The 22,749-nt window shown below is 50.4% G+C and overlaps 8 protein-coding genes across 8 annotated transcripts; 5 read left to right on the forward strand and 3 right to left on the reverse strand.

Moving 5' to 3' along the window:
• Positions 1 to 799: 799 nt before the first annotated feature.
• On the forward strand, positions 800 to 3,601 carry ASPBRDRAFT_56057 (putative protein kinase Scy1; the record flags this gene model as incomplete). Its single annotated transcript, XM_067627481.1, has 2 exons — positions 800 to 2,237; positions 2,286 to 3,601. 2 exons carry the CDS (start codon positions 800 to 802, stop codon positions 3,599 to 3,601), a joined length of 2,754 nt encoding a protein of 917 aa, XP_067478717.1.
• A 456-nt stretch (positions 3,602 to 4,057) lies between these two features.
• ASPBRDRAFT_44409 (dipeptidyl-peptidase III) lies at positions 4,058 to 6,889 on the forward strand. The gene is made up of 3 exons (XM_067625191.1): positions 4,058 to 4,430; positions 4,516 to 5,395; positions 5,461 to 6,889. Exons 1-3 carry the CDS (start codon positions 4,303 to 4,305, stop codon positions 6,574 to 6,576), a joined length of 2,124 nt encoding a protein of 707 aa, XP_067478718.1. The 5' UTR covers positions 4,058 to 4,302; the 3' UTR covers positions 6,577 to 6,889.
• A 1,192-nt stretch (positions 6,890 to 8,081) lies between these two features.
• Positions 8,082 to 9,329, forward strand: ASPBRDRAFT_614318 (putative general stress response protein Whi2). The gene is made up of 3 exons (XM_067628309.1): positions 8,082 to 8,724; positions 8,799 to 9,063; positions 9,121 to 9,329. Exons 1-3 carry the CDS (start codon positions 8,396 to 8,398, stop codon positions 9,139 to 9,141), a joined length of 615 nt encoding a protein of 204 aa, XP_067478719.1. The 5' UTR covers positions 8,082 to 8,395; the 3' UTR covers positions 9,142 to 9,329.
• A 691-nt stretch (positions 9,330 to 10,020) lies between these two features.
• On the forward strand, positions 10,021 to 11,954 carry ASPBRDRAFT_56059 (putative RSC complex subunit Sfh1; the record flags this gene model as incomplete). Its single annotated transcript, XM_067627482.1, has 4 exons — positions 10,021 to 10,373; positions 10,481 to 11,647; positions 11,712 to 11,796; positions 11,853 to 11,954. 4 exons carry the CDS (start codon positions 10,021 to 10,023, stop codon positions 11,952 to 11,954), a joined length of 1,707 nt encoding a protein of 568 aa, XP_067478720.1.
• Positions 11,955 to 13,009: 1,055 nt separating this feature from the next.
• ASPBRDRAFT_44412 (uncharacterized protein) lies at positions 13,010 to 14,233 on the reverse strand. Its single transcript, XM_067625192.1, has 2 exons — positions 13,527 to 14,233; positions 13,010 to 13,427 (listed from the first exon to the last, which is right to left on the reverse strand). The coding sequence occupies exons 1-2, from the start codon at positions 14,130 to 14,132 to the stop codon at positions 13,383 to 13,385; spliced, it is 651 nt and encodes a 216-aa protein (XP_067478721.1). The 5' UTR covers positions 14,133 to 14,233; the 3' UTR covers positions 13,010 to 13,382.
• Positions 14,234 to 14,819: 586 nt separating this feature from the next.
• On the reverse strand, positions 14,820 to 16,222 carry pex20 (the record flags this gene model as incomplete). Its single annotated transcript, XM_067617978.1, has 4 exons — positions 14,820 to 14,944; positions 15,037 to 15,157; positions 15,268 to 16,053; positions 16,109 to 16,222. The coding sequence occupies 4 exons, from the start codon at positions 16,220 to 16,222 to the stop codon at positions 14,820 to 14,822; spliced, it is 1,146 nt and encodes a 381-aa protein (XP_067478722.1).
• Positions 16,223 to 16,757: 535 nt separating this feature from the next.
• sec13 (GTPase-activating protein SEC13) lies at positions 16,758 to 18,057 on the forward strand (the record flags this gene model as incomplete). The annotated part of the gene is made up of 6 exons (XM_067621045.1): positions 16,758 to 16,762; positions 16,826 to 16,874; positions 16,966 to 17,081; positions 17,148 to 17,178; positions 17,249 to 17,658; positions 17,733 to 18,057. 6 exons carry the CDS (start codon positions 16,758 to 16,760, stop codon positions 18,055 to 18,057), a joined length of 936 nt encoding a protein of 311 aa, XP_067478723.1.
• Positions 18,058 to 18,197: 140 nt separating this feature from the next.
• ASPBRDRAFT_76019 (uncharacterized protein) lies at positions 18,198 to 22,254 on the reverse strand (the record flags this gene model as incomplete). Its single annotated transcript, XM_067629302.1, has 8 exons — positions 21,920 to 22,254; positions 21,529 to 21,825; positions 21,345 to 21,442; positions 20,308 to 21,245; positions 19,216 to 19,656; positions 18,871 to 19,165; positions 18,715 to 18,809; positions 18,198 to 18,659 (listed from the first exon to the last, which is right to left on the reverse strand). Exons 1-8 carry the CDS (start codon positions 22,114 to 22,116, stop codon positions 18,198 to 18,200), a joined length of 2,823 nt encoding a protein of 940 aa, XP_067478724.1. The 5' UTR covers positions 22,117 to 22,254.
• Between the last annotated feature and the right edge of the window lie 495 nt (positions 22,255 to 22,749).

The raw sequence follows: 22,749 nt of genomic DNA on the forward strand, positions 1-22,749 counted from the left end.
ACCGAGGGCGGCGGTGGAGCTTAAAAGGCGGATAAGAACGGTCTATGACTCTTTCTCACGGACTGCGGCACCAACTCCGAGATTAAGGTCTGACAGTCGATTTGGGTTTCCAATCATGGCGACCACACTAAGCGACTATTCGAATCAGGGCTTTACGCCAGTACGTAAATAGATTCTACATGAGCAATTGTACTGGCTATATTGCAAACTTGCCAACCAATCGATGGACTCGCGAATAAGTCACACCCAGAATGATCCCCTTTGGTCAGTCTCCAGTCCAAGTCCGACGTCGGCGAGGCGAGCTGCCGGCAGTAAATCCGCGATCCAGCCAGGCGGTGAGTCCGGGGAAAGACCTCCTTCCAGCCTCGTTCCTGATTGGCGAGGGAGCGTCCCTTGCACGTGATGTTCTCCGACCGGGCAGATTAGCAGCGGCCAACTGATACCTGAAAGCCTACCCAGAGGGGAGAGAGATATCATATTAATTACACTTAAGAAAACAGAGGCCGGGCAATGTATGATTGCGGAGAAATCATTCGCCTCGTCTATGCTTGAGGAGGCCCCAATCTAACCTTATCAGCTTTGCCTGTCCCACTTTCACCTCTGTTTTTATATACTACTATTGTAATATTTGTTCCCCTATCTTCTGTGTCCCTGTTCTTCCCCGTTCTTGCGGAAACGCATTGCATACTTCCAGTGTTCCGGCGACCACACTGGATGGACTGAGCTCATTACCGCGGATTTTCCTTTTTGTCTCAGCTTTATTGTGTCTTCTGTGTTGTGAGGAGTGGAACATACAAAGATGTTTTCGTCTGCTCTCAAATCCCTGAGCTCTAATATATCGTCCAACTACCACATTTCTCCACACCCCACCGTGGTCTCCGGTCCTTGGAAGATCCACGATGGAAAGAAGAAATCTACCGGAACCACAGCGTCAATCTTCATCTTTGACAAGAAAGTTCTTGAACCGAGATCAAGTGGGCTTGGTAGTCGTTCCAGCTCTTCCACCAAAAAGCTGCAAGAAGATGTTGTCGAACGCCTGAAACGGGAAGCTAGCAATCTCGCCCGGCTCCGGCATCCGTCGGTCCTTCAAGTGCTAGAGCCTGTCGAAGAGACTCGAAATGGTGGACTCATGTTTGCTACCGAGCAGATCACCGCATCTCTTGCAGGATTACTGCAGACAAAAGATGCGCAGGAGAACACTTCGAGGATTGGCTCGAGATCTAGCCGTTACATGGTGGAAGAGCCTGACGGCACGCGCAGGCGAAGAGACCTCGAAATCGATGAACTAGAGATCCAAAAAGGTTTATTGCAAGTTGCCAAAGGTCTCGAATTCCTTCACGAGTCTGCTGGGCTTGTCCACGGCAATTTGAATCCCGAAGCCATCTACATCAATGCTAAATCGGACTGGAAAATCTCCGGGCTTGGATTTGCTGGCCCCGCTAGCTCTACGGAGTCGCGTTCTACTCTCCCACCTTTGGCTCTATCAGAAGTTCTTTACCAAGACCCACGCCTGCCCCCATCTGTGCAATTGAATCTGGACTATACTTCACCTGATTTCGTTCTCGATACCAACGTCACTCCTGCAGCGGATTTGTTTTCACTCGGTCTTATCATAGTGGCGCTCTATAACTCACCCCATGTTTCCCCTCTACAGACGCATTCCAATGTGAATACGTACAAAAAGCTTCTCAGCTCTCCATCCAGCACTCCTTCTCAGGCCAACAACTTCTTGTCTTCGGGCCCGATTCCAAAGGACGTCCTTTCTCACGTTTTACCCAGGTTGATTACGAGAAGGCCTGCCCAGCGTCTGAATGCGCGCGAATTTCAACAATCCCAGTACTTTGATAATATTCTGGTCTCGACAATCCGCTTTCTGGAGTCTCTACCTGCGAAAAATGCCAACGAAAAGTCACAATTCATGCGTGGGCTCCAGCGAGTCCTGCCAGAGTTCCCGGTCTCCGTGCTAGACAGAAAGGTTCTGGGCGCCTTACTGGAAGAGCTGAAGGATCGTGAGCTTTTGCCTCTTATCCTGGGTAATGTATTTGCAATCTTGCAGCGCATTCCCAATGCACGCCGCGCGTTCCCGGAGCGAGTGATACCCCAGCTCAAAGAGGCTTTTCCGACAGGAAAAGGTGCTCTCCAGGACCGTGACTCCAAACGAGATGCGGGTCTCTTGGTCGTTCTAGAAAATATGCATATTGTGGCAGACAGTTGCTCCGGAAAGGAGTTCAAAGAAGGTCAGTAGGACCAAGGATGCGCGGATGAGCCGTGACTAACCTGAGCAGACATCCTACCCCTGATCCGTCTGGGACTCGATTCACCCACACACACTTTGGTAGATGGTGCAATCAAATGCTTACCAGTTATTCTTCCCGCCCTTGATTTCAGCACGGTCAAAAATGAGGTCTTCCCGCCTATAGCGTCGACATTCAGTCGGACAAACAGTCTCGCCATCAAGGTGCGTTGTTTGGAGGCGTTCGCTGTTCTTTGTGGCGGCTCCGCGGAAAGTAAGGAGGCAATTGAAGATGATCTCTCAGGCGTAAGCCAAACGAACAAGTCGAAGTCCATAAAGTCATCCATCTTAGACAAGTACACGATACAAGAAAAGCTTGTCCCTTCATTGAAAGCCATAAAAACCAAGGAACCAGCCGTCATGATGGCTGCTTTGTCTGTCTTCCGCCAAATTGGAACGGTGGCGGACACCGAATTCCTTGCTCTGGAAGTCCTCCCGGTTCTCTGGAGCTTCAGTCTCGGGCCGCTCCTTGACCTGCGTCAATTTGGGGAATTCATGGCGTTAATCAAAAGCATTTCTTCGAAAATCGAAAAGGAACAGACGAAAAAGCTTCAGGAGCTTTCGTCGGGAGGAGACACTGGAGGATTCCAGAACGGCACTGCGTCTTCTTCGACCGCCACAATCTCGTTGGGCCAGTCTAAAATGGACAACACAAGAGATAACTTTGAGCGTCTTGTTTTAGGACGAACGGCAGCCACCTCCAATGACCAGGATATTGACCAATGGGGTAGTCTCACCTCAGGCCCTCCCGCAGTGCCGTCTACTGCCCAGACGACGTCGCCTGCGGGCATCTCCTGGTCTCCTAGTACCACAAGTCCAGGTGTGAAAGGGAACATGTTCCCAGCACAGAACAATCTCAGCATGCGTTCGATTACACCTGATTACAGCCTGAACACTTTCCCGTCCCTAGAGCCTGCCGCTCGGGCAAAGTCTCCCCCAACGCCATCATTTCCTACTCTGCAGCCTTCGCCTTCTTCATCATGGAGTATACCGAGCCCTGCGAGTAATCAGCAACCGGCCCAGAGACCTAATGTTTCTGGTCTCTCCTTGGGAGCACTAGCGAACATGAAGACACAAGCTCCTATGCCTAACCAAGCCACTCAAGCTGTTCCCAATTACTCTGCATTCTCAATTCCTCCGCCTCCGTCGGGTCACAGCTCCGTTGGATCGTTTGGCAGCCCTGGGGGTCTAGCTAAGCCGGTAGGGTCGGCTTTTGGTACAAGTGCTTCCTCCAATGCGTTCGTAAACAACAGTGCGCCGCAAGCACCACAAAAGCAAGGCCTCGACAAGTACGAGAGCTTGCTGTGAAGTCCGACGGTCAAGTTATACAATGGTTTCAATCGCATATTTTGCAAATTATAGCCACCAGGCTCAGATACTCTTTGGGAAGTTCCCTTTATTTCTTTTCTCTTTCTAGCATAGTCACCGGTTATATTGTGTGTACAGCATCCTGCATGATTCCCCCATGGCTTCAGGCGTAGTTCAAAATGGGCTTCAAAAGTTTTCAGTTTCCTCTATTTGTCTGGCTTGGCTCCGTATGGTGCACAAGCAAGGATGTGACATAACATATTACCATCATCAAACCACATTGATTGTAATGGAGCATGGGGAGAAGAAGATAGTCAGTGGTGGTGTGAGTTGTCTGTAGTGGAGAACAATGAGCGTGAAACCGATAAGTGCAAGGCTCCACTTTGGTGTTGCCAAGCAACCCGATACTCCGTAGATTGATACTATTCCATTCGACTGCCATCTAGGTTCCTTTCCCCGACGGTGACCCGACGTAGCAGTGACGGAGACCACCAGCTCCAGGCATGCAACCTCCTCTTCGAGGCGCCTTGAGACGCTTTCCGTCGGCTCAGCGTTTTGTCCTCCCCCACCGCCCCTCGTCCCTGCTGCCCCTCCGTCATCGTCTGCCTCCTCTCCACCTCACCCGCTGCTCTTCCTCGTCTGTAGCAAATCCCCTCCCTTCATCATCCGAATCTTTGACTCATCCCTTTCATCGAGCCACAATGGACGCCCAGGTCAAGCAGCACTACCTGGCCGACTCTCCGCCAACCGTGGTTCGCTTGGAAGTAAAGTCTCACTTTGACAATCTCACAGACCCGAAGCTGCGGAAATACGCCCATTATCTGAGCAGGTGCGCTATAATGCTACAACTCCACCGATACATGCTAGTATTTTCGGTATTATATGGCAATCCACTAATATGCATGTCCCTGTAGAGCTGCCTTTGAAGGAACTCGTATCACCCTCCGTCAGGTCTCACCCGAGTCCGAGCCTATTTACGACCTCATTCTCGAGCTTTATCGGGCCTGTGATGGGAACTGGTCCGATCTCGCTCAGAAGACTAATGTCAGCGAGGAGCATCTGCGCTACTTCTTGGAGTATGCAACCCAATTCCTTGGAAACTGTGGCAACTACAAGGGGTTCGGAGACTCCAAATTCATTCCCCGAATCCCTGTTGAGGCACTCCAGGCTTTAGCTTCCGCCACGCCGAAGACAAAGGCTGCCTTTGACTTGGCCAATTCTACTGGTGGTGGCATCTACGAGACTGCTGAGCAGTCCCGTATGCACCTCGGCTACTCCGAGGGCGGACACATGACGACATACTACCCCGACTCACCGTCTATTACAAAGGATGAAATCACGGCCATTGGAGATCTGATGGAGCAAAAGGGATTGCCATTGGAGAATACGAGACTCAAGAAGACCGCCTCGGGTGACTTCGAACTATTGATCGCATCAGGTGTCTCCTCACCACCTGTGCGGGATAGAGATCTTGGCGACGCCGAGACCTTCCAACTGGATGGAAAGCTCAAGGGAAAGACGCTTCGTCTCGTCTTTGGCGACTATCGGGAGGAAATGGCGAAGGTCGCCCACAGCGTAAAGCTGGCGGGGCTCAATGCAGCAAATGAGAATCAGAAGCGCATGTTGGATGCATATGCCATGTCATTCGGCTCTGGCTCGATTGAAGCATTCAAGGAGAGTCAAAGGATCTGGGTGAAGGACCAAAAGCCGGCTCTAGAGACGAATCTGGGTTTTGTAGAGACCTACAGAGACCCCCATGGTGTGAGAGGAGAATGGGAAGGATTTGTTGCCCTGGTAAGCGTCTCGTCAACTCCCAAAGGCCTTTATCACTCAGGCAGCTAACAAGCGTCCCAAAACAGGTCAACTTGGAGCGGACACGTGCTTTTGGAAAATTGGTGGATAGTGCCGAAGCCATGATCCCCAAGCTTCCTTGGAGTGAGGACTTCGAGAAAGACAAGTTCCTAAGTCCTGACTTCACCTCCCTGGAGGTGCTGAGCTTCCAGTCCTCTGGCATCCCGGCTGGTATCAATTTGCCAAACTACGATGACATCCGGCAAAACCTTGGATTCAAGAATGTTTCCCTCGGTAATGTCCTTAGCGCAAAGGCTCCTAATGAGCCCGTTCCTTTCATTGCGGAGAAGGATCTGGAAGTCTACCGTAGATGCCGTGATGCTGCGTTTGAGGTCCAGGTCGGCATTCATGAATTGCTCGGCCACGGAACCGGAAAGTTGCTCCAGGAAACTGCCCCTGGTGAATACAACTTCGATATCGCGAATCCCCCCATTAGCCCGGTGACGAACAAGCCTATCTCATCCTGGTACAAGCCTGGACAGACTTGGGGCTCGGTTTTCGGTGCGCTCTCTTCTTCCTATGAAGAGTGCCGCGCAGAGTGTGTCGCAATGGCGCTCAGCTGCGACTTCAGCATCTTGCAGCTGTTCGGCTTTGGTGACGGTAAGGAAGATCTGACGAACGAGGCCGGTGACGTTCTTTTCGCGGGATACTTGCAGATGGCTCGTGCTGGTCTCGTGGCTCTGGAATTCTGGGACCCCAAGACGCAGAAATGGGGCCAGGCCCATATGCAGGCCCGGTACAGTATCCTCCGTACTTTCCTCGATGCTGGAGGCGACTTTGTCAAGCTTTCATACACCAAGGATGACCTATCCGATCTGGAGATCCACCTGGACCGTTCCAAGATTCTGACTCATGGTCGTCCTGCAGTGGAGAAGTATCTGCAGAAATTGCATGTATACAAGAGCACTGCAGACTTTGAAGCGGGCAAGAAGCTCTATGACGATATTACATCGGTCGATGAGTGGTGGGGTACCAAGGTCCGCGAAATTGTTCTTAAGAACAAAATTCCTCGCAAGGTCTTCGTGCAAGGTAACACTATCCTGAACGGGGATGAAGTGACACTCAAGGAGTACGAGCCTACGCTCGAAGGAATGATCCAAAGCTTTGTGGAGCGTAATGTCTGAACGCGCAAGGCGTTGAGGTGATTGGAGGAGTATTAACGGGTTGATTAATATCACCCGATATTCGCGGCTGTCTTCTCCGCATGCGGCACACTGCCTGGTGTAGTAGTTTGGATTGGATCTATCAGACATGCATCATTAAAATGACCTGCATATAGTTAGGATTTCTTATTCTACCATCTACCTAGTACTTGAGAAACCGCTCTCCGTAACTACTGTGGATCAGGTGACTCGGAGATGTGGGGGATCGCCACTTTGACAGGCAGCTTCGCCTACCAGAGACAATGGCTTGAATATTTTCAAGCATATCGATAACAGACAACCTTTTCGTAGACAGTACGTCACGTAGATAAATCGCCAGGTGATTGCTGGTCATCAAGCTGGGAGGGAGCGGCGGCGGGAGCGATCAGCCAATGTCCGCAGTCGAGAGCAGCCGGTGGATCAAGTGCCGCCGCCTCCTCTTTCCTCCTCCCTTTAGCAACGGCGGATTCCAGGCTCTCTCGTGCCTGTAAGCGCTTCCTCCCCATCCTCGTTCTCTCTCCTCTTCCCTTGAACCTTCTTCTTCCCCCCACCACAGACCGATCTCCTATCATCTTGTGTGCGGTCGCATTCTCATTGTTACTTCTTCATTTTCTTTGTTGTTCTGTCATACTTTTCAGGATAGAATCCGATCGGGACCTGTCAGACTTGCCCCCCTAAGTTCCATGTTTGAGCGCCTTTAGAAACAAACCGGAGGGCTCCTGAGCGACTCGAGCAACCCGGGGTCTGGATTTACTCCGGCCAAGGCCCCTTCTTAGTAGGGGTTTCATCTAGCTTCCGCTAAACCAAAGGACAAGACGGCCTTCTCTCAGCATCAGTCTACAACTCCCGACACCTTGTCGTGGTCACCGAATTCTTCTGGCTCGCCTCCCACGGCGCGGCCGTATCAGTACACAGACTCCGTAGCGGAGGAGGACGACGACTTCTATACCGCACCACCACCGCCGCATTCCCCATTCTCGGAGGCTTCTTCCTCTAGTTTCTCTTCGTCGCGCCCTCCCCCCTTTTCGTCTCTTGTCTTCGCTCCGGCGACCGAATTCAATCGCGGGAAGGCTACCTTCTCCCCACCCGAATCGGCCTCAGCTCCAGCCTCCGTTCCTCTTCCCCCCGACGAAGAGCCTCTCGAACCAAGCCCTTCTTTATCCTTAGTCGCTGAAACTAAGGCTTCTTTCTCCCGGGACCACAAACCGGAATCGTCAGGAAAATCCGCGGAAGAGGGAGAACCTCCTCCGCCGTATACTGAAGGATCTAGTCCCATCGACTCGTTCACATACGTGATGGCTGCAGCAGGAGGCGCGTCGAGCATCATCACGCAGGTGCAGCAGACCGGAGGGCCGCCGATCAATACATTAGGAGGTACGAAAGCTATTTGCCATCGTGTACGGGGAAACCTCTTTCTTTGGCTGACTGCTTTGCATGGATTTTAGATATCGGTGGGGATGAACATATCACTCTTGACCTTCGGTGAGAATTCTCTATCAGACCTCACCCAAAGTAGAGTCATAGACCTCCTAACCAATTTCGCAGGGGAACTCGCTTTACCCTCTCCCGAGATGAGCTGCTCACTCTCCCCGAGTTTGTCCTTTTGTCGCTTTTTCCGAACGGTCTACTTCCTGACGGGCACATGGGTACCTTCCATGAAGGCGACATCTATCCGGTCGACGTGAGTTAACAGTCGTTCCTCTACATTCCACCTTCCACCGCCGCTGTTCTCCCTATGCTTTCCCCAGGACACGTCTCATAAGTTCCCACTTTCTAGTACGATCCGGCATCTCTGCAATACATGTTAGACTTCTTCCGCTCGGTTGCTCAATCCATCCCGTCATCTTCACCATCTGCATCGACCTCTCCGGACCTGGACGTTGCCCCCGATTCCATGCAAGGAACGGCTAGAGATATGCTTCAGGACCGTGCTGGTATCATAGTGTTGCGCGAGGATCTCGATTTCTATGTGATACCACCTCGCCCTGATATAGACCAGGTGGAGATGATCGAGGTCAAGCGCGCAGCTGCAAAAGCATTGTTAAAGCAGGACGGCATTTTCTCTGGACTGAGAAAGAGCGACGAAGTCGGTTCGACAGAGCAGCATCTCATAGAGATGCTTACCGCGGGGTGAGTTAGCTGTCCCTACTCCTTATGTCGACAGGTGGTTCAAAGGATGCTCTTTTGAGACTAACAAATCGTAGTGGCTTTGATCGTGATGACCGGTGGGGCCACCGTGCCCCAGAGCCCAACAAAGCGGTAATATGTAGCCTGGCTCTGGCCAAGCTGCGTACCGACATCCGGGGTGACCTCTCAAACAACAATGCAGTTGGCATGGCTCAGAAGCTCCTTCTATTCTGGAGGAAACCAGCCAGGAGATGCTGGTGGGAAGGAGTTGAGCTGGATGATGTGGAGGGAGTTGAAGGCAAAGTGAAAGTTTGGATCCGTAGAGTATGGACTCTAGAGATGGTGAGTTCGCCCAACTTTGCTGCTATCGCATATCCAGGACCTAACCGATATTTGCAGAGCGTGATCGGGCTTCGATAGCCTCCTCGCGGCGGTCATATCGTACCAATGAACTTGTTGGTCTCCGCCATTGCCCTGCGATTTCTTTCGTCCTCGTCGATGCATATTAGAATCGCTCTATTAGCAGCCTATTTGTTTTTCCTGCGTTGCCCAGTGCACTTTTTGCGGAGTTGATGATATCCCCTATATCCCGAGTCTGCATCCGCAGCCTAACAGACAAGAGGGATGGCGTATTCAATTATTATTGGGTACTGTGTAATCCTGTTTATAGTTTTCATTAGCTGGCCGGACCCCATGCATTGATTTGTATTCCCATATAATTTCATTCCTGTCCTGCTTGTCTTGAACCTTTTGGCCGTTTAGCCCTGTTGCTGGGCTTTGACAAAGTGCGAAGACTCAGTTGCCGAGTTGATTCACATATAATGTGTCTCTACAATATACACAAAATAACACGAGGATTACATCGCAGTCATAATATTCCAATACCATAAGTGAACTCGTAACTCCCAACTTAGTGTTCTTGTTCAAATGAACTTGCCCTGCATATTGATTATCACGTGACTAGATTGCTGGAAGAGGCCTAGCGTGGAAAGGCCGGCAGTTCTGGCAAAACGCGACGAGCAGAAAAGGCGGAGCTCGACCGCGATCACCGTCAAAGAGCAGCTTTGGCTTCAGTTCACTATCCCCATTTCGCAGCCTCAATTCCTGGACCGTTAGTACCTTCGGCAACTGCACACTTCAGGCGCATCCTTCCTGCGCAGCGACACCTCAGCCATAATATTTTGAAATCATTGTCTTCGCTCCTCTGCTGTCAGCCCTTTGGTCGAGCGGATTGCACGCGGCCCTGTTCGCCGATCGACTTGCGCAGTGTCTGAAAGGGACATGTCCTTGACCAGCTAAATGGCCAACATGTCCCCTCTCAGAGGTTATATCACATCATACCCGCCTCGTGTGCGCCAATATGGCAATGCGCTTCTCACCCCGATCATCCCACCCAGCCAAGTTGGCCCGACTTCACGGACGACCAAGCGAGGAACCGCCGCTATCAATTATGCGGAAGATGGTTTCGACGATGAAGACTTTGAAGACAGTGAGGGACCCCGGCGGCCAACGGGGCTGAGGAGCCTTCGACGGGAGGAGTCAACGTTCGACAAGGTACCGCTGGCGGAAAAGCTGGGAAAAGAGATACACGCCCCCGTTGAGGTTCAAGGGGTTTTTCGCGATTGGATGATCAAGAGGATGCTGCGACCAGCGTATGTGCCACTCTATTCGATTCTTCTTCAAGCGTTTGCAGTTTGTCTCTGCGTCCCTCCTGCGATTGCTATGATACTGACTTGGGGTCTTTTCTCCCTTCGCACAGTTGCGCCGATCAACTGCAAATCCAAGCGCAGCTCCCTCTCACCCTTATACCTATCCGAATTGATCTGGAGGTCCCAGCGCATCAGCCTTTAGAACCATTCCCTTTGCCGCGAACAGTCCTCGATCCCAGTATCAACCCTACCTTGCCCGCCTACAGACGGCCAGAGGCGCTGCCTGCCTATCGCATCAAAGACACTTTCCTTTGGAATCTTCACGAGGCTCTTGCGACTCCCGAGGAATTTGCCGTGGGATTCGTTCGCGATATGGACTTGCCCAATCCACAAGCCATGACCATGGCTATCAGCAACCAGATTCGTCAACAATTGGAAGAATATGCCGGTGTTGCCCTGCACCCGTTGTTCCAGAGCGTACAGCCGAAGCCTCCAGTTCCGCAGCTTGGCCTGTCACGAGATGTATCAGCTACACCGGTTTCCACGCACGCCGCGACACCTGACAGCAGATCCAATCAGGTCACGGTGACCAAAGAGCCTCTCGTGAACGACAGCATACTAAATCCGGACGACGCGTATCGGTGCATGATCAATCTGAACATCAACCTGCAGAACAAACTGTACACAGACAAATTCGAATGGTCTCTATTGCATCCTCCCGGCATGGCAGAGGAATTTGCCCGAATTACATGTGCGGACCTTGGTCTGGGCGGGGAATGGGTCGGAGCCATTGCGCATGGCATCTACGAAGCCGCTCTGAAATTAAAGAAGGAAGTATGCGAAAGTGGTGGGCTCATCAGCGGCATGGGTGGTTATGGTAATGAGATCGACAATCAAGCTGCCAACGGCGCCGAGGCTGGCTGGCGCTACGATCCCGAGGGACTTGGCGACGAATGGGAACCAAAGGTGGAAACGCTGTCAAAGGAGGAAATCGAGAAGCGTGAGGGTGATCGCGAACGTCAGATTCGTCGTCTACGCCGAGAGACGGCCCGATTCTCGTCGACTGCAGGCATAACCCCTGACGCCTCCCGACAGGGCAGTGGTTACTTCGACGTCGACAGTGAGACGCCGCTAGGAAGAGGCGAGCGGAGCAAACGAAAGAGACGATTCCGCAGCCTAAGTCCCTCGGGGAGAGGAGGAACCCCTGGTGGACGAGGGACCCCAGACACTGGTTCAGGAGCTGGTTATGGAGGTGGTGGCGGTACACTTGCCGACTGGTATGTTATACCTCTCATATGTTTTTCATTAAGCGCATACTGACCACCATTTTCAACGCGATAGGGAGCGTCAAACTTGGAGATGCACCAACTGTATGGTCTGGGGTACGGCGGTTTGGGCCGTCCGAGATGGCCCAGCAGGTCCAAGAGTAAGATCGGTGTGCCACATTTTTATACAAGCACCTGCTGACTTTAACTATGATAGACGCTCTGCCACAACTGTGGCCTTTTGTACGAACGAGACAAGGTGGCCCCCGAATGGTCCAGAGATCTACACCGTCACGATATGCCCATCGGTCGGTCGTAGATCAGGCGGATTGCATAAGCGTAGATGTTTTCTTTCATTCCCCAGCTCTACGCTCTGTACCTATACGGCAGAGGTGAGACCGAACTCTCTCCCTGCTACGATACCTCAAGCAGGGGTCAGAGCAAGAGTCTGATTCCATGTTGTTTCTCTCTCTCTCCAGGCCAGCTACTTCGTAACATCATATCTTACGAATTATCCCCGACGTGATGAATCCTCGTCGGCAACGCCTTCCAACTCCCATCAAACCTGCCTTGTGTCTTCCCATGCTGGAACAAGCACTTCACACCCCCCAGTCAATGTACTATCTGATTGATGATATCTCTAATGAACCTCTATTCTATAGTTGGGGCAGGCGTTTTCTTTTATCCTTTTCATATCTTCCGAATTTCTTAACTACTTTTCATTACCTTTTCTTCTTCCTTTCTTGCTCTCCTTAATATGTTCTTCTTGATGGATTGGTATTCATTTCCACGCCTACCCTTGCTACTATGGCGATAGGTCGGTTTACTTTTTATTTGATTCTCATCATCCTTGGTTGGGTTTGTATGGACTCGCAAAAATATTCGGTCATCATTTCTATTCTACTTTTGCTACAATCTGGTGGGGTTATGTTTGGTCTGGTACACTACTAAGGTTACGAGGATCAGGTGGACATTTCTCTATATCTTTCTTCTTCGCCTGTTCTGGTCTTATTGATATTTTCTTTTTGCGTCAGTAATCAGACCGGGCGGAATAAGGCGTGGGGTTATATGTGGTAGCTTATATAGTAGTCTTGCTATATCGATTGAGGTGTTGTATGATAGTTTCGGCATTGTAGGGAGCGACAAGTATTAGAATATTAGGAGATTAGTTGTCTCGAGAACAAATTATTGACTACTTATTAGATGCTGAGATTCCAGCGGGGGGTGTTATTGACATTATATACTATAATACTACAGAACAGAAATGCTCGCAATTTCCATCTTCATAGATGATGAAATAGAAGAGCGACACTCACGCAATCGGCAGGACCAAAAAACCATCATGACAACTCATTCTTTTGAAAAGATGAATCACGGGCATTCTATAATGTAAACTATCAACAACACTAACACTAACTATTCCGAAAGACAATTACTCTATCTTTGCTAGTATATATCATCCATCCAGTCCATTACTTTCCCCACCACCACCACTCAGCCAGCCATATATATATTATGCCCTTATCCCCACTTAATATTACTCAACCCATCCGAAAGAATCAAAAGAACGCGAGGAACGAACAAAGTCAGGAGCAGAACCAGGAAGTAAACACAAACAAGACACAAAAAAAGAGATAATTAGAAGAGTGTATACACACGCACAGTGAACGAGAGCAACTCCACCCACATAGCCCTAGTGATCAATCAATCCGCTCCCCACAAGGGACAGAACAGATAGACAAAGCAACTACTGTGCCCTCTTAATAGAAGCACTAGTCGTCTCCGGCGGTTCCTATATTCGAAAGTATTGTTAGATGAAGCTGTGCGCAAACCATAACCCTAGAACCAGGGCATAAAAGCAAGAGGAAAGACATGATATATGAAAACATACAGAAGAAGCCCTCCTCTTTCTCCTCAGCACATTCTTCCCCATTCCCCTCTGTCCACTCACACCGACACAAATTACATTCCCACTTCCCAGGATCTTGATCCCTGTATTGATATTCAATGTAACAGATGGAGATGGTGATTTAGTTGCATCTGTCGCAGCACCGGAGTTGCCATCAGACCTAGAATTGAAATACCCCGTACGATGCAAAGCAACGATGATGGACGTGGCCATGTCTGTTAACTTTGAATGGCGCCGGTGTTGGGATGAATGTGGCATGGGAGTTGTGGATGCTGTAGATGGAATGGGAGTGGATGATGTCCGTGGACTGAGGGCTGGTGCTGGTGCCGGCGCTACTACTGATGGGATGATGATGCTGTTTGCATTTCCCTGAATGCTCATTGAGGCGTCGATGTGGATGTTTATGAGACTGGTTTGGTCTCTCTCTTCATGGGAGGCGGCACCTTCAGCCTTGGGTTCTTTTGGGCAAGTGAGAGTGGATGGGGAGTATGGGGGAGGTGGTGGGATGGTGTCCGCACGGCGAGGATCTCCTTGCGATTCAGCTAATTTGTGGATTTGATGGAGGGTAGATTCTGCTCGTGGAAGCATTATGAGTCGGTTTGGGTGTGATAAGCGCTAAGAGTCATAGAGAAGCCGAGCGTATATGCAATGATTGGTATGGATGAGATGCACTGTGGCAACGGGAAGATTGTCTTACGGGAAGGAGGTCAGACTTTAAAGAACAGGATGAAAGAATGGTTGAACTCGGTGTTTGGTTGGGATTGGTCACTATCGTTAAGAACAATAGCATGCAATTGACATAAATAAGCGCCATCACAAAACATCTATCCAGGTAACAAGGATGCACCATTAATCGAACTGTCTCCCAACGCCATCCACTAGCAGGCGAAGGCGGCACTCTATTGCGCCAGAATGGCTTAGGAGTGCATCACACAGCCTGTACTGGTCAACATTGTCTCGTAACAATGCCACCAGCGTCTCGAATTGACGTGCTCCAGCTGTGATATTGTTCTCCCTTATCAATAGGCGGAATAGGGTCACGTGTCGATTCAGAGGAAACAAGGGTCTCTGTGCCGTGCCACCCCGGAGTTTCAAAGGATGAATAGAAACATCTGAATAGACACAGCCAATTCTGACGGATCAACAAGGTCTGCTCGGCACCTGCGTGATATGATCTACCCCGCAGCATCCTACAGACCCCCTACTAAACCGCTAGTCCGATATATTCCTGTTCCTAGCCCCTAAAGGCTGTATTGGCAAGTCAAACCGATTATGCTAAGCCCAGCGGTCCCCATGATGCCAATCCTCGTATACGGTGTGGTCACCGCTAGGACCGAAGCCACCAGGTGAACTTTCCAGTGAGGTGGAGTTACCATTAGAGGTAATCCCATGCATGGCGTCTATTCGGTAAGAACTGGTTAGCTCTTCCAGCCAATCATCCCAGCCCATCATGCGATGTAGTATTAGGCCGCCTGGCACGTCACAAACTTACTCGCAGCGTTGGATGTAACGTCTTCGCGGGCATGCTGGTCCGAATGTCCTATTGTCTGTCCTTGCCGTTCTTTCCGACGTTCCGGATAATATTTGCCGCCTGGGTGCAGTGGATGCGGAATCTAGATACTGATTAGCAGAAACAAAGGCCGGCGCGTAAAGTCTTGATTATACCAGCGTTCATTCCACGCCAGCCGAATTTGGTTTCATTTCACGGACTGCTGGTACTGACTTCGCGAAATTCATCCCCCTCGATTTGAACCTCACGGTCGCGAATGCGGCGCATCAAGGCAAGAAAGTTGCTTTCTCTGAATTTTTGGCTTTGATCATGTTTGACGCTGTCTAATAGCTGCCCCGCAGTCCGGGCGAGCTCGTCCGCATCGTTCACCCCTGCCTGTTGATCATTCTTGTCGGTTTGAGGGATAGTATCCGATCCAATCTTGACATGCTCTTCTGTGCTTTCAGCTGCAACTTGATTCGTCTCTTCCAAAACTTCCTCTGCGTGAACAGGATTAGTCTCAGTTTCCTGCGACATCATGTCTGCCCGCGCCTGCTCAAATGCAGCTTCAAACGCTGATTCGTCAAACGTGTCTGCCATCGGTTGCTGATTTACTGCAGTGGCTTGCGCAGGAGGAAAAGCAGCACCGCTCATGGGGAAGTGAGGTGTAAAGGATGGCTGGAACCCTTGGACATGCGGCTGGTGCTGCTGAAAAGAGGATTGTTGCTGCTTAGCGAACTCGTCCTGCCAACCCTGATGCGACATAGCTGCCATCGGCGCTACAGATGGTCCTGCTGTTTGATGGAGCGATTGCGGAGGTCTCGAGATATGCATCTTCTGGAAGTCTGCCGCCCAGTTGTTTGACGATTCTGCCGGGCTTGCCATCGGGAATTGATGAGAGGGAGGAACGAAAGGACCGGCATGTTGTACATCGGGAAGGGGCGCTCCTGCTAGACCGGACTCGAAGGCGGCGAATTCGGGATCAAGTACCCCTTGGCTTGGATCTTGAGATCGAAAACCCTGGTAATCCTATGAGCACAACTCAGTAAACACGCTCATGGCGAGAGAGACTGACTTGAGAGGGCGACTGTCGAGAAATAATTCTATCTTGCTGGAGGGTACGATCAACAGACGCATGTTTTTGAAAGTTCTGTAACGCATTCGAGGGACCACACAGAGCGTCACTCATGATGCCGACTAGGTTTGAACAAGAGCTGGAAGATAAAGCGTGTCGGATTGCTGGCTGTGTTGGGAAGAGGATATACAATAATCGTAGTAGACAGACAACTGACAATATTACTTAGCGATGCAGGACGTATGTACAAGACAAGCGAAGAAGTGAGTCCAACAAAAGATAAGAAGAGAATGAGTGAAGGCAAAGACAAGTGAGAAAGAGAAAGAGACAGTAGTTACGGAGACCAGAGAACAGGCCGCGGGGCAGGGCGACCGAGGACTACCGAGGCCCCGGATCACGTGCCTGTGAGCGTGACTGGAGATGGCTGACTGAGCCGATAAGATAAGATCGGGCTGCGGCTGACTTGCGAAACGGACAAGCTGGCGGTGTTTTGCTGCTGCTTCTCCTGTTGCGTGTTGATTCGGCCCTCCACCACCGCCTTCCTACCCCCCAAGAGTCCCCCTAATACTCCCCGGCAGGGCCACCCACGAGCTTACGTCCCTGTACACTCATAGAGTCGATCTTAATTCCGAGCAGAAAGTTATTCAATATGGTGTGTCCCTCAACTCCCCCAATGGGTCCCAGATGGTCTGTCAATGAGCACTGCTAACGTCAAAGCAACCAGGCTGCTCAAGTAATCTCCAATTCCGGACACGATGAGATGATTGTACGTGAATCGAGACAGGAACCCCGACTCCATCATAACAATGGGGCTCGCTCCTTCCCGTGTGACCCCTGGGACTGACAGCGGCGCATAGCACGATGCCGGCCTGGACTACTACGGCCGCAGATTGGCAACATGTTCATCGGATAAAACGATAAAGATCTTTGAAATTGAAGGAGAGACACATCGGTTGATTGAGACATTGAAAGGGTGAGGACCTTAATGCCTGGTTATCTTACGCGCCGTTAATTCTAACCTCCGTCCGTGTGTGAGCAGACATGAAGGAGCTGTGTGGTGTGTGGCTTGGGTACGTCATATCTGCTTTCATTTGTCCAGCTGCCCTACTGAACTATGTACCTGACTCTTGTCTTCTCTAGGCTCACCCTAAGTTCGGAACTATCCTCGCTTCCTCCTCGTACGATGGAAAGGTGCTCATCTGGCGCGAACAACACCAGAACGCCACGTCACCCGTCGCTGGCGGCGCTTGGACGAAGGTGTTCGACTTCTCTCTACACACCGCTTCAGTGAACATGGTCTCCTGGGCTCCGCACGAGAGTGGCTGTCTCTTGGCTTGCGCCTCCTCGGACGGACATGTTAGCGTTCTCGAGTTCCGTGACAACAGCTGGACTCACCAGATCTTCCACGCCCACGGTATGGGTGTGAACTCCATCAGCTGGGCACCTGCTGCCGCCCCTGGCAGCTTGATTAGCTCCAACCCTGGACCGGGTCAGCAGCGGAGATTCGTCACGGGTGGAAGCGACAACCTGCTGAAGATCTGGGACTACAAGTATGCACCATGAACCGCTACGCACTGATACTGTGTTTTTCAATTGAACTAAGCTGATCCTTACACTTCTGCAGCCCGGAAACCAAGACCTACAACAACACGCAGACTCTGGAAGGCCACTCCGACTGGGTTCGGGATGTTGCTTGGTCGCCTAGCGTTCTTTCCAAGTCCTACATCGCCTCTGCCTCTCAAGACAAGACCGTCCGGATCTGGACCTCCGATGCGTCAAACCCTGGCCAGTGGACCAGCCAGACACTCGAGTTTGACACTGTTCTCTGGCGCGTCAGCTGGAGCCCTAGCGGAAACATTCTTGCTGTGAGCGGTGGCGATAACAAGGTCAGCTTGTGGAAGGAGAACCTCAAGGGGCAATGGGAGAAGGTAAAGGACATCGAGGAGTAGGCTTCAGATTTTCATTTCCCTTTATCTTTCAGCTTTCATATCTTATGTGTGATAACGGATAAATTGGTTTCTGCCATGTACTTCATCCGACCCCGACGTGGTCAAAAATTCAAAACCGAGCTCAAAAACAGGCCAAATCGTCAACGTTTCCAGAAAATAAACGGACCCCTGTCCAACGTCTCCAGCAAATCTATCCAACTTCCGATCATTATTCTACCTTCTGGTAGGATTACGCCCTCGTAAACTTGTATCAAGTAAAATTCGGACTCAAAGTCCGACGGTGGCCATCCTGCCTCGAAAAGCCAAGCGTTCTCGTCCACAGCAGGCTCTGTGCCATCATGAGAAGCAGGAACGGGTAGTTGCTCAGGGTCCCACTCATATATCACGAAGCAAATGCGACGCCAGCCAGGAAAACCTCCTTGAGGATCGGCGATCGGTTCACAGAATCCTCGCACCAAATTTGGGGTTCGAACGACAGTCCCAGGTGATCTCCGTATCCCACGGAAATATGATCGTTCGGCGTTCGGGTCACCAAAAGGGACTACCGATTGAAGTAAAGGTGGCCAGTTTAGGGGATTGGAATCGGGTTTCACTAGAAGAGACTACAATAGCAGGCATTTCATCAGCTGAGAACATGTTTCATGACAATGCGCTCACCTGAAACTGGACTTGTGCACAAGAAGTGTCCAGATCCGCGCATGTCTGGCGCTCCTCGAGGATCTTCAGCGATCTCGGATATGGATGGACGCATGCTACTCACAAATCAACACTCTATCCTGTATGTTATGATCTGGTAATAGATGAACCACTGACATGCAAATCCCATCCAGGGCAATTCGTCATCAAGAGGCGCAAGCTCACTCCATGATTTGAGCCTGTAGCATGGTGGCAGGTTAGTGTAAGAAGCGTGAAAGGTCGCTTCAGCCGGACAGAGAAGATGACGAAGCCAGAAGTTGCGTATATGAAGTAACTTCTCCAGGTCGAGCTTGTTATCATGCACGATCGGTCTGCTCGTCTCAACCTTGTAACCATAGACAACCCCGACGTCATAGTCCGTTCTCAGACATTGGACGGACATCAGAGGATCCAGAGCTAACCTGGTTAGGCACTGTCAGGTCAGCTCAATGCCATCGTCTATATGAATGCCGTGGTGCCTACCAATTGGGTTGCGCAGAAAAGATCGGAAGGCCGGCCTGCATCCTTCTGGTTGTAGCCGCTAACTGGCCTGCTCAGAAATTCAGAACTAGAGAGTATGTCGCGGATCTTTTGGTGGTTCTTAGAAGTTAATGGCTTGTTCGATTTTAAAAGACTGTATGATTCACATAGCATATCGCGCAGGACTTCTAGCCAGAAAGTCTGCGCCTCTTTCTGGCCGAATCTAAAACTAATGGGTTGTGAGAGGACAATGGCTCGAATCTGATATTCAATTTTGACCTCGTCAGAAGCATACTGCTGAGTAACGTCGTAGAGATCACTGAAGCGGCTTCGCCAGATGGAGGACTGAGCTGGAAGTGTCTTTGCTGCTAGCCAAGGGCAGCATTGGGCGAAGTTCACCATATCGACGTCATTAGGTAGCAAGTAAGCAATATACTGGATGATCTAGAGGCAAATTTAGCAGTGCAAATAGATCAGATGGGTATGGCAAGCACTGTCACCTCTGTGGGCAAGCGAAAGAAAGGATTATGCGAGCAGCTTTCCGCCATTGTCGGTGCTTGGGAGCTCATCCTGTTGGGCTTCCGCGCAAATGAGGATGTCTATCAAGGACTATACCGTAGTAGCAGGCCAATTGACCTAGATTGTCGAGCTATTCGGGAAGCAGTCAATAATGTTTTACTCTACTTCATCCGTGGATAGATAGAGTCAGTATAAGTCCGCCGTGCTCAAGATATATAGCTCCTATAGAAGCATGCGAATCGAGAGTGAAAAGAAATCGAATGAAGAACAAGTCTGTGTTCAATTAGGCCTAATGAAAGGAGCGATACAACTCACTGCTCGAAGTGAAGTCTACGCAGCATTTAACGAGATAGGTAAGTCTGCCCCGTCAGTCTGAGCTTATTGCAGTACACCTTAAGACAGAGCAAGGTAAGATGTGTGATTCTATAAACGAACTAATGCATATATAAGGCTTCAAGCTAGCTCCAGACATTGGTCTTTAAAACGCCGGTTTGTACTGGATAAAAGTGAGTCTAATCTCATTAGTAAAGCCTGCACGCGAGTCTCCTTTGAGCAGAGGCCAGCCCCTTAGCTCACATCAGGACGACCACGACGTCTTGCTAGGCTTTTCTGAACACCCCATCCATCCGATAAAAGTTCCTTGACTTCCTCCAAGCGGAGCCCGCTCATCTCGGGATAGATAGCGTATACACCAAACCAACCGATCACGCATACGGACGCATAGGCCGCAAACGTCCATCCGGGAGAAAGCCATTCCATCATGGGCAGAAAAGTTAGGCCGACAACAAAGTTCGAACCCCAATTCGTGGCGGTGGCCAGTGCTGACCCTAAGGAGCGCACATTCAAGGGAAAGAGCTCTGATTGCTGCCAAGGTACGTTTCCAAGTCCGAAAGCATAAGCTCCCACATAGACGGTGAGGCAAATAAGGATAACAAAAGGGAGGAAGGTGGTATCATGTGTGCCATCTTGCGCTCGTACCCTTGGCTCGGGGTTCGGCATGTCGACTGAGCTGAACGTAAAAGCGCAAGCAATGAGGGAGAGAGCCATCACTGGCATTGAGTACAGTAAGATGCGGCGCCGGCCAATCTTATCGATAAGAGCAAATGCGAGTAAAGTGAATAAGAAATTAGTCAACGCCACCGACAATGACACGAGTGTTGGTGACGAAAACGACAGCATGGAGAAAATGGTCGCTGAGAAATACATGAGACTGTTGAATCCGCACAGTTGTTGTGTACCTTGCAGCATAACCGCTATTATCAATGCTCTCCGATTACCACCGACGAAGACTAAGTGGCGAGCACAATGCGTAACGTTCGTCAGCCACTGCCAGTTTCCTGTGGAGGGCTTATTGGTTTGCGTCAATTCTTCCTCCTCCTGAGCCACTTCTTGCTGGATATCACGCATAACCTGTTTGGCTATGAGGCCACTGTCGGAATGGCTCCCATAGACCCTGGAGAGGACTTTCGTAGCCTTCTCTTCAAACCCTGCCTGGACCAGCCACCGAGGGGTTTCTGGAAGAGCCAAAACTATGAAAAATTGGAAGACTGCTGGGAGCATTCCAAGGCCAACAATATAGCGCCAGCCTCCAGATACAGAGGAAAATAACCAGCCAATGATATAAGCAACGACTTGGCCGCCTGTAATAAAGAGGCTCAAAATCGTCACAAGCCTTCCTCTAGCATGGGAGGGCGCTAGCTCAGAAATATATCTGTTAATGTGTTAGACAAAGAAACAACACTCTTTCCTTTCATACTACTTCAGTGGGGGGCTCCTTTAGCAACGGATTGAACATACAATGGAGTCACCAGACTTGCTCCGCCAACTGCCAGACCAACAATGCTCCTTCCAGCTATCATTCCCCATACTGCGCTTGTGATAGCCTGTATCAAAGCGCCGAGCGTAAAAAGCACATCTGCAACGAGGATCACCTTTCTGCGACCGAACTTGTCTGCCAGGATTCCCGCTAACGGACTTGCGATCAAAGCGAACAGGCTCGTGGAGGACGTTACAAGACTCTTGTCCAGTGTCGTTAGAGGGTGGTTAGAGAGGTCGGACCCGATCGATACTAAGGTTGCGGAAATTACACCTGTGCTTCAAAAGCCATAGTGTCAGTATAACGAAGAAGAGCAATCAACTCTCTACTAGAAGATGTCGTCGATGGGAAGGCTATCAAGATTGGACCTACTCGTAACCAAATAACAACCCACTTATACCTGCGGAGAAGGTCAGAGCGTATATGAACCACCCGTTTGTCTGGTCCGAGTCGCTAGTAGGCTTCAGCCCACTGTGTTCTCCATGTTGGGGCTCATGGTCTACCCGGGGCTCGGAAGGGAGCAAAGGAGCATTGGGGTCAGACAGCTCATTTTCGTCCCTGCGATTCATGGTTTAGGGTTGAATAGCTTCTATATAGCTATCTATATTAGACATTCCAGGCACAGGTATGTCTTGAGTTTCCAGGTATACCCGATATCTGGGGTATACTAGATTGTTCGGGAAAGGGGGTTCTGGAATCTGGAGAAGTGGTTGCGAGTTTAGCTCAGGCACGGGGTAACTAGGTACTTTTACATAATAAGGCTGACAGCTCACGCGACCCACCGCCCCCATACTCAACAGTGGCGCAGCCATCGATCTGAATACAACCGCATGTCAAGGGGAAGGGGCACTTCCTTGGTGATTTAGAGGGTCAGGTCAATGGTTCGAAGCGCTGGTATGCTATCTCTGACGTTGTGTGAGTAAGCAACCAGGTGTCGTTAATTCGACCAGGTTCTAAAGGCCACTAAAGTGTATCATCTTTCTATCACAAGTAGTCTAATAGCAGATATTAAGCTGGGAACTACTAAGTGCTGGTTATCTATACTATCATTTGAATTAGCCACCTGCCCTTTCCACTTTAATGAAAATCTGACTCTAGTCCTGTTCATCTCGCCTACTACTTGTCTCAGAAGTTATATAACTCACATCTGCCATCTTCTCATTACTATTCATCAAGTACTAGAAAAAGAGGCCCGTCTTCAC

Source organism: Aspergillus brasiliensis, assembly GCF_001889945.1.
Source record: "Aspergillus brasiliensis CBS 101740 unplaced genomic scaffold ASPBRscaffold_7, whole genome shotgun sequence".
Classification (NCBI taxonomy): Eukaryota; Fungi; Ascomycota; class Eurotiomycetes; order Eurotiales; family Aspergillaceae; genus Aspergillus; species Aspergillus brasiliensis.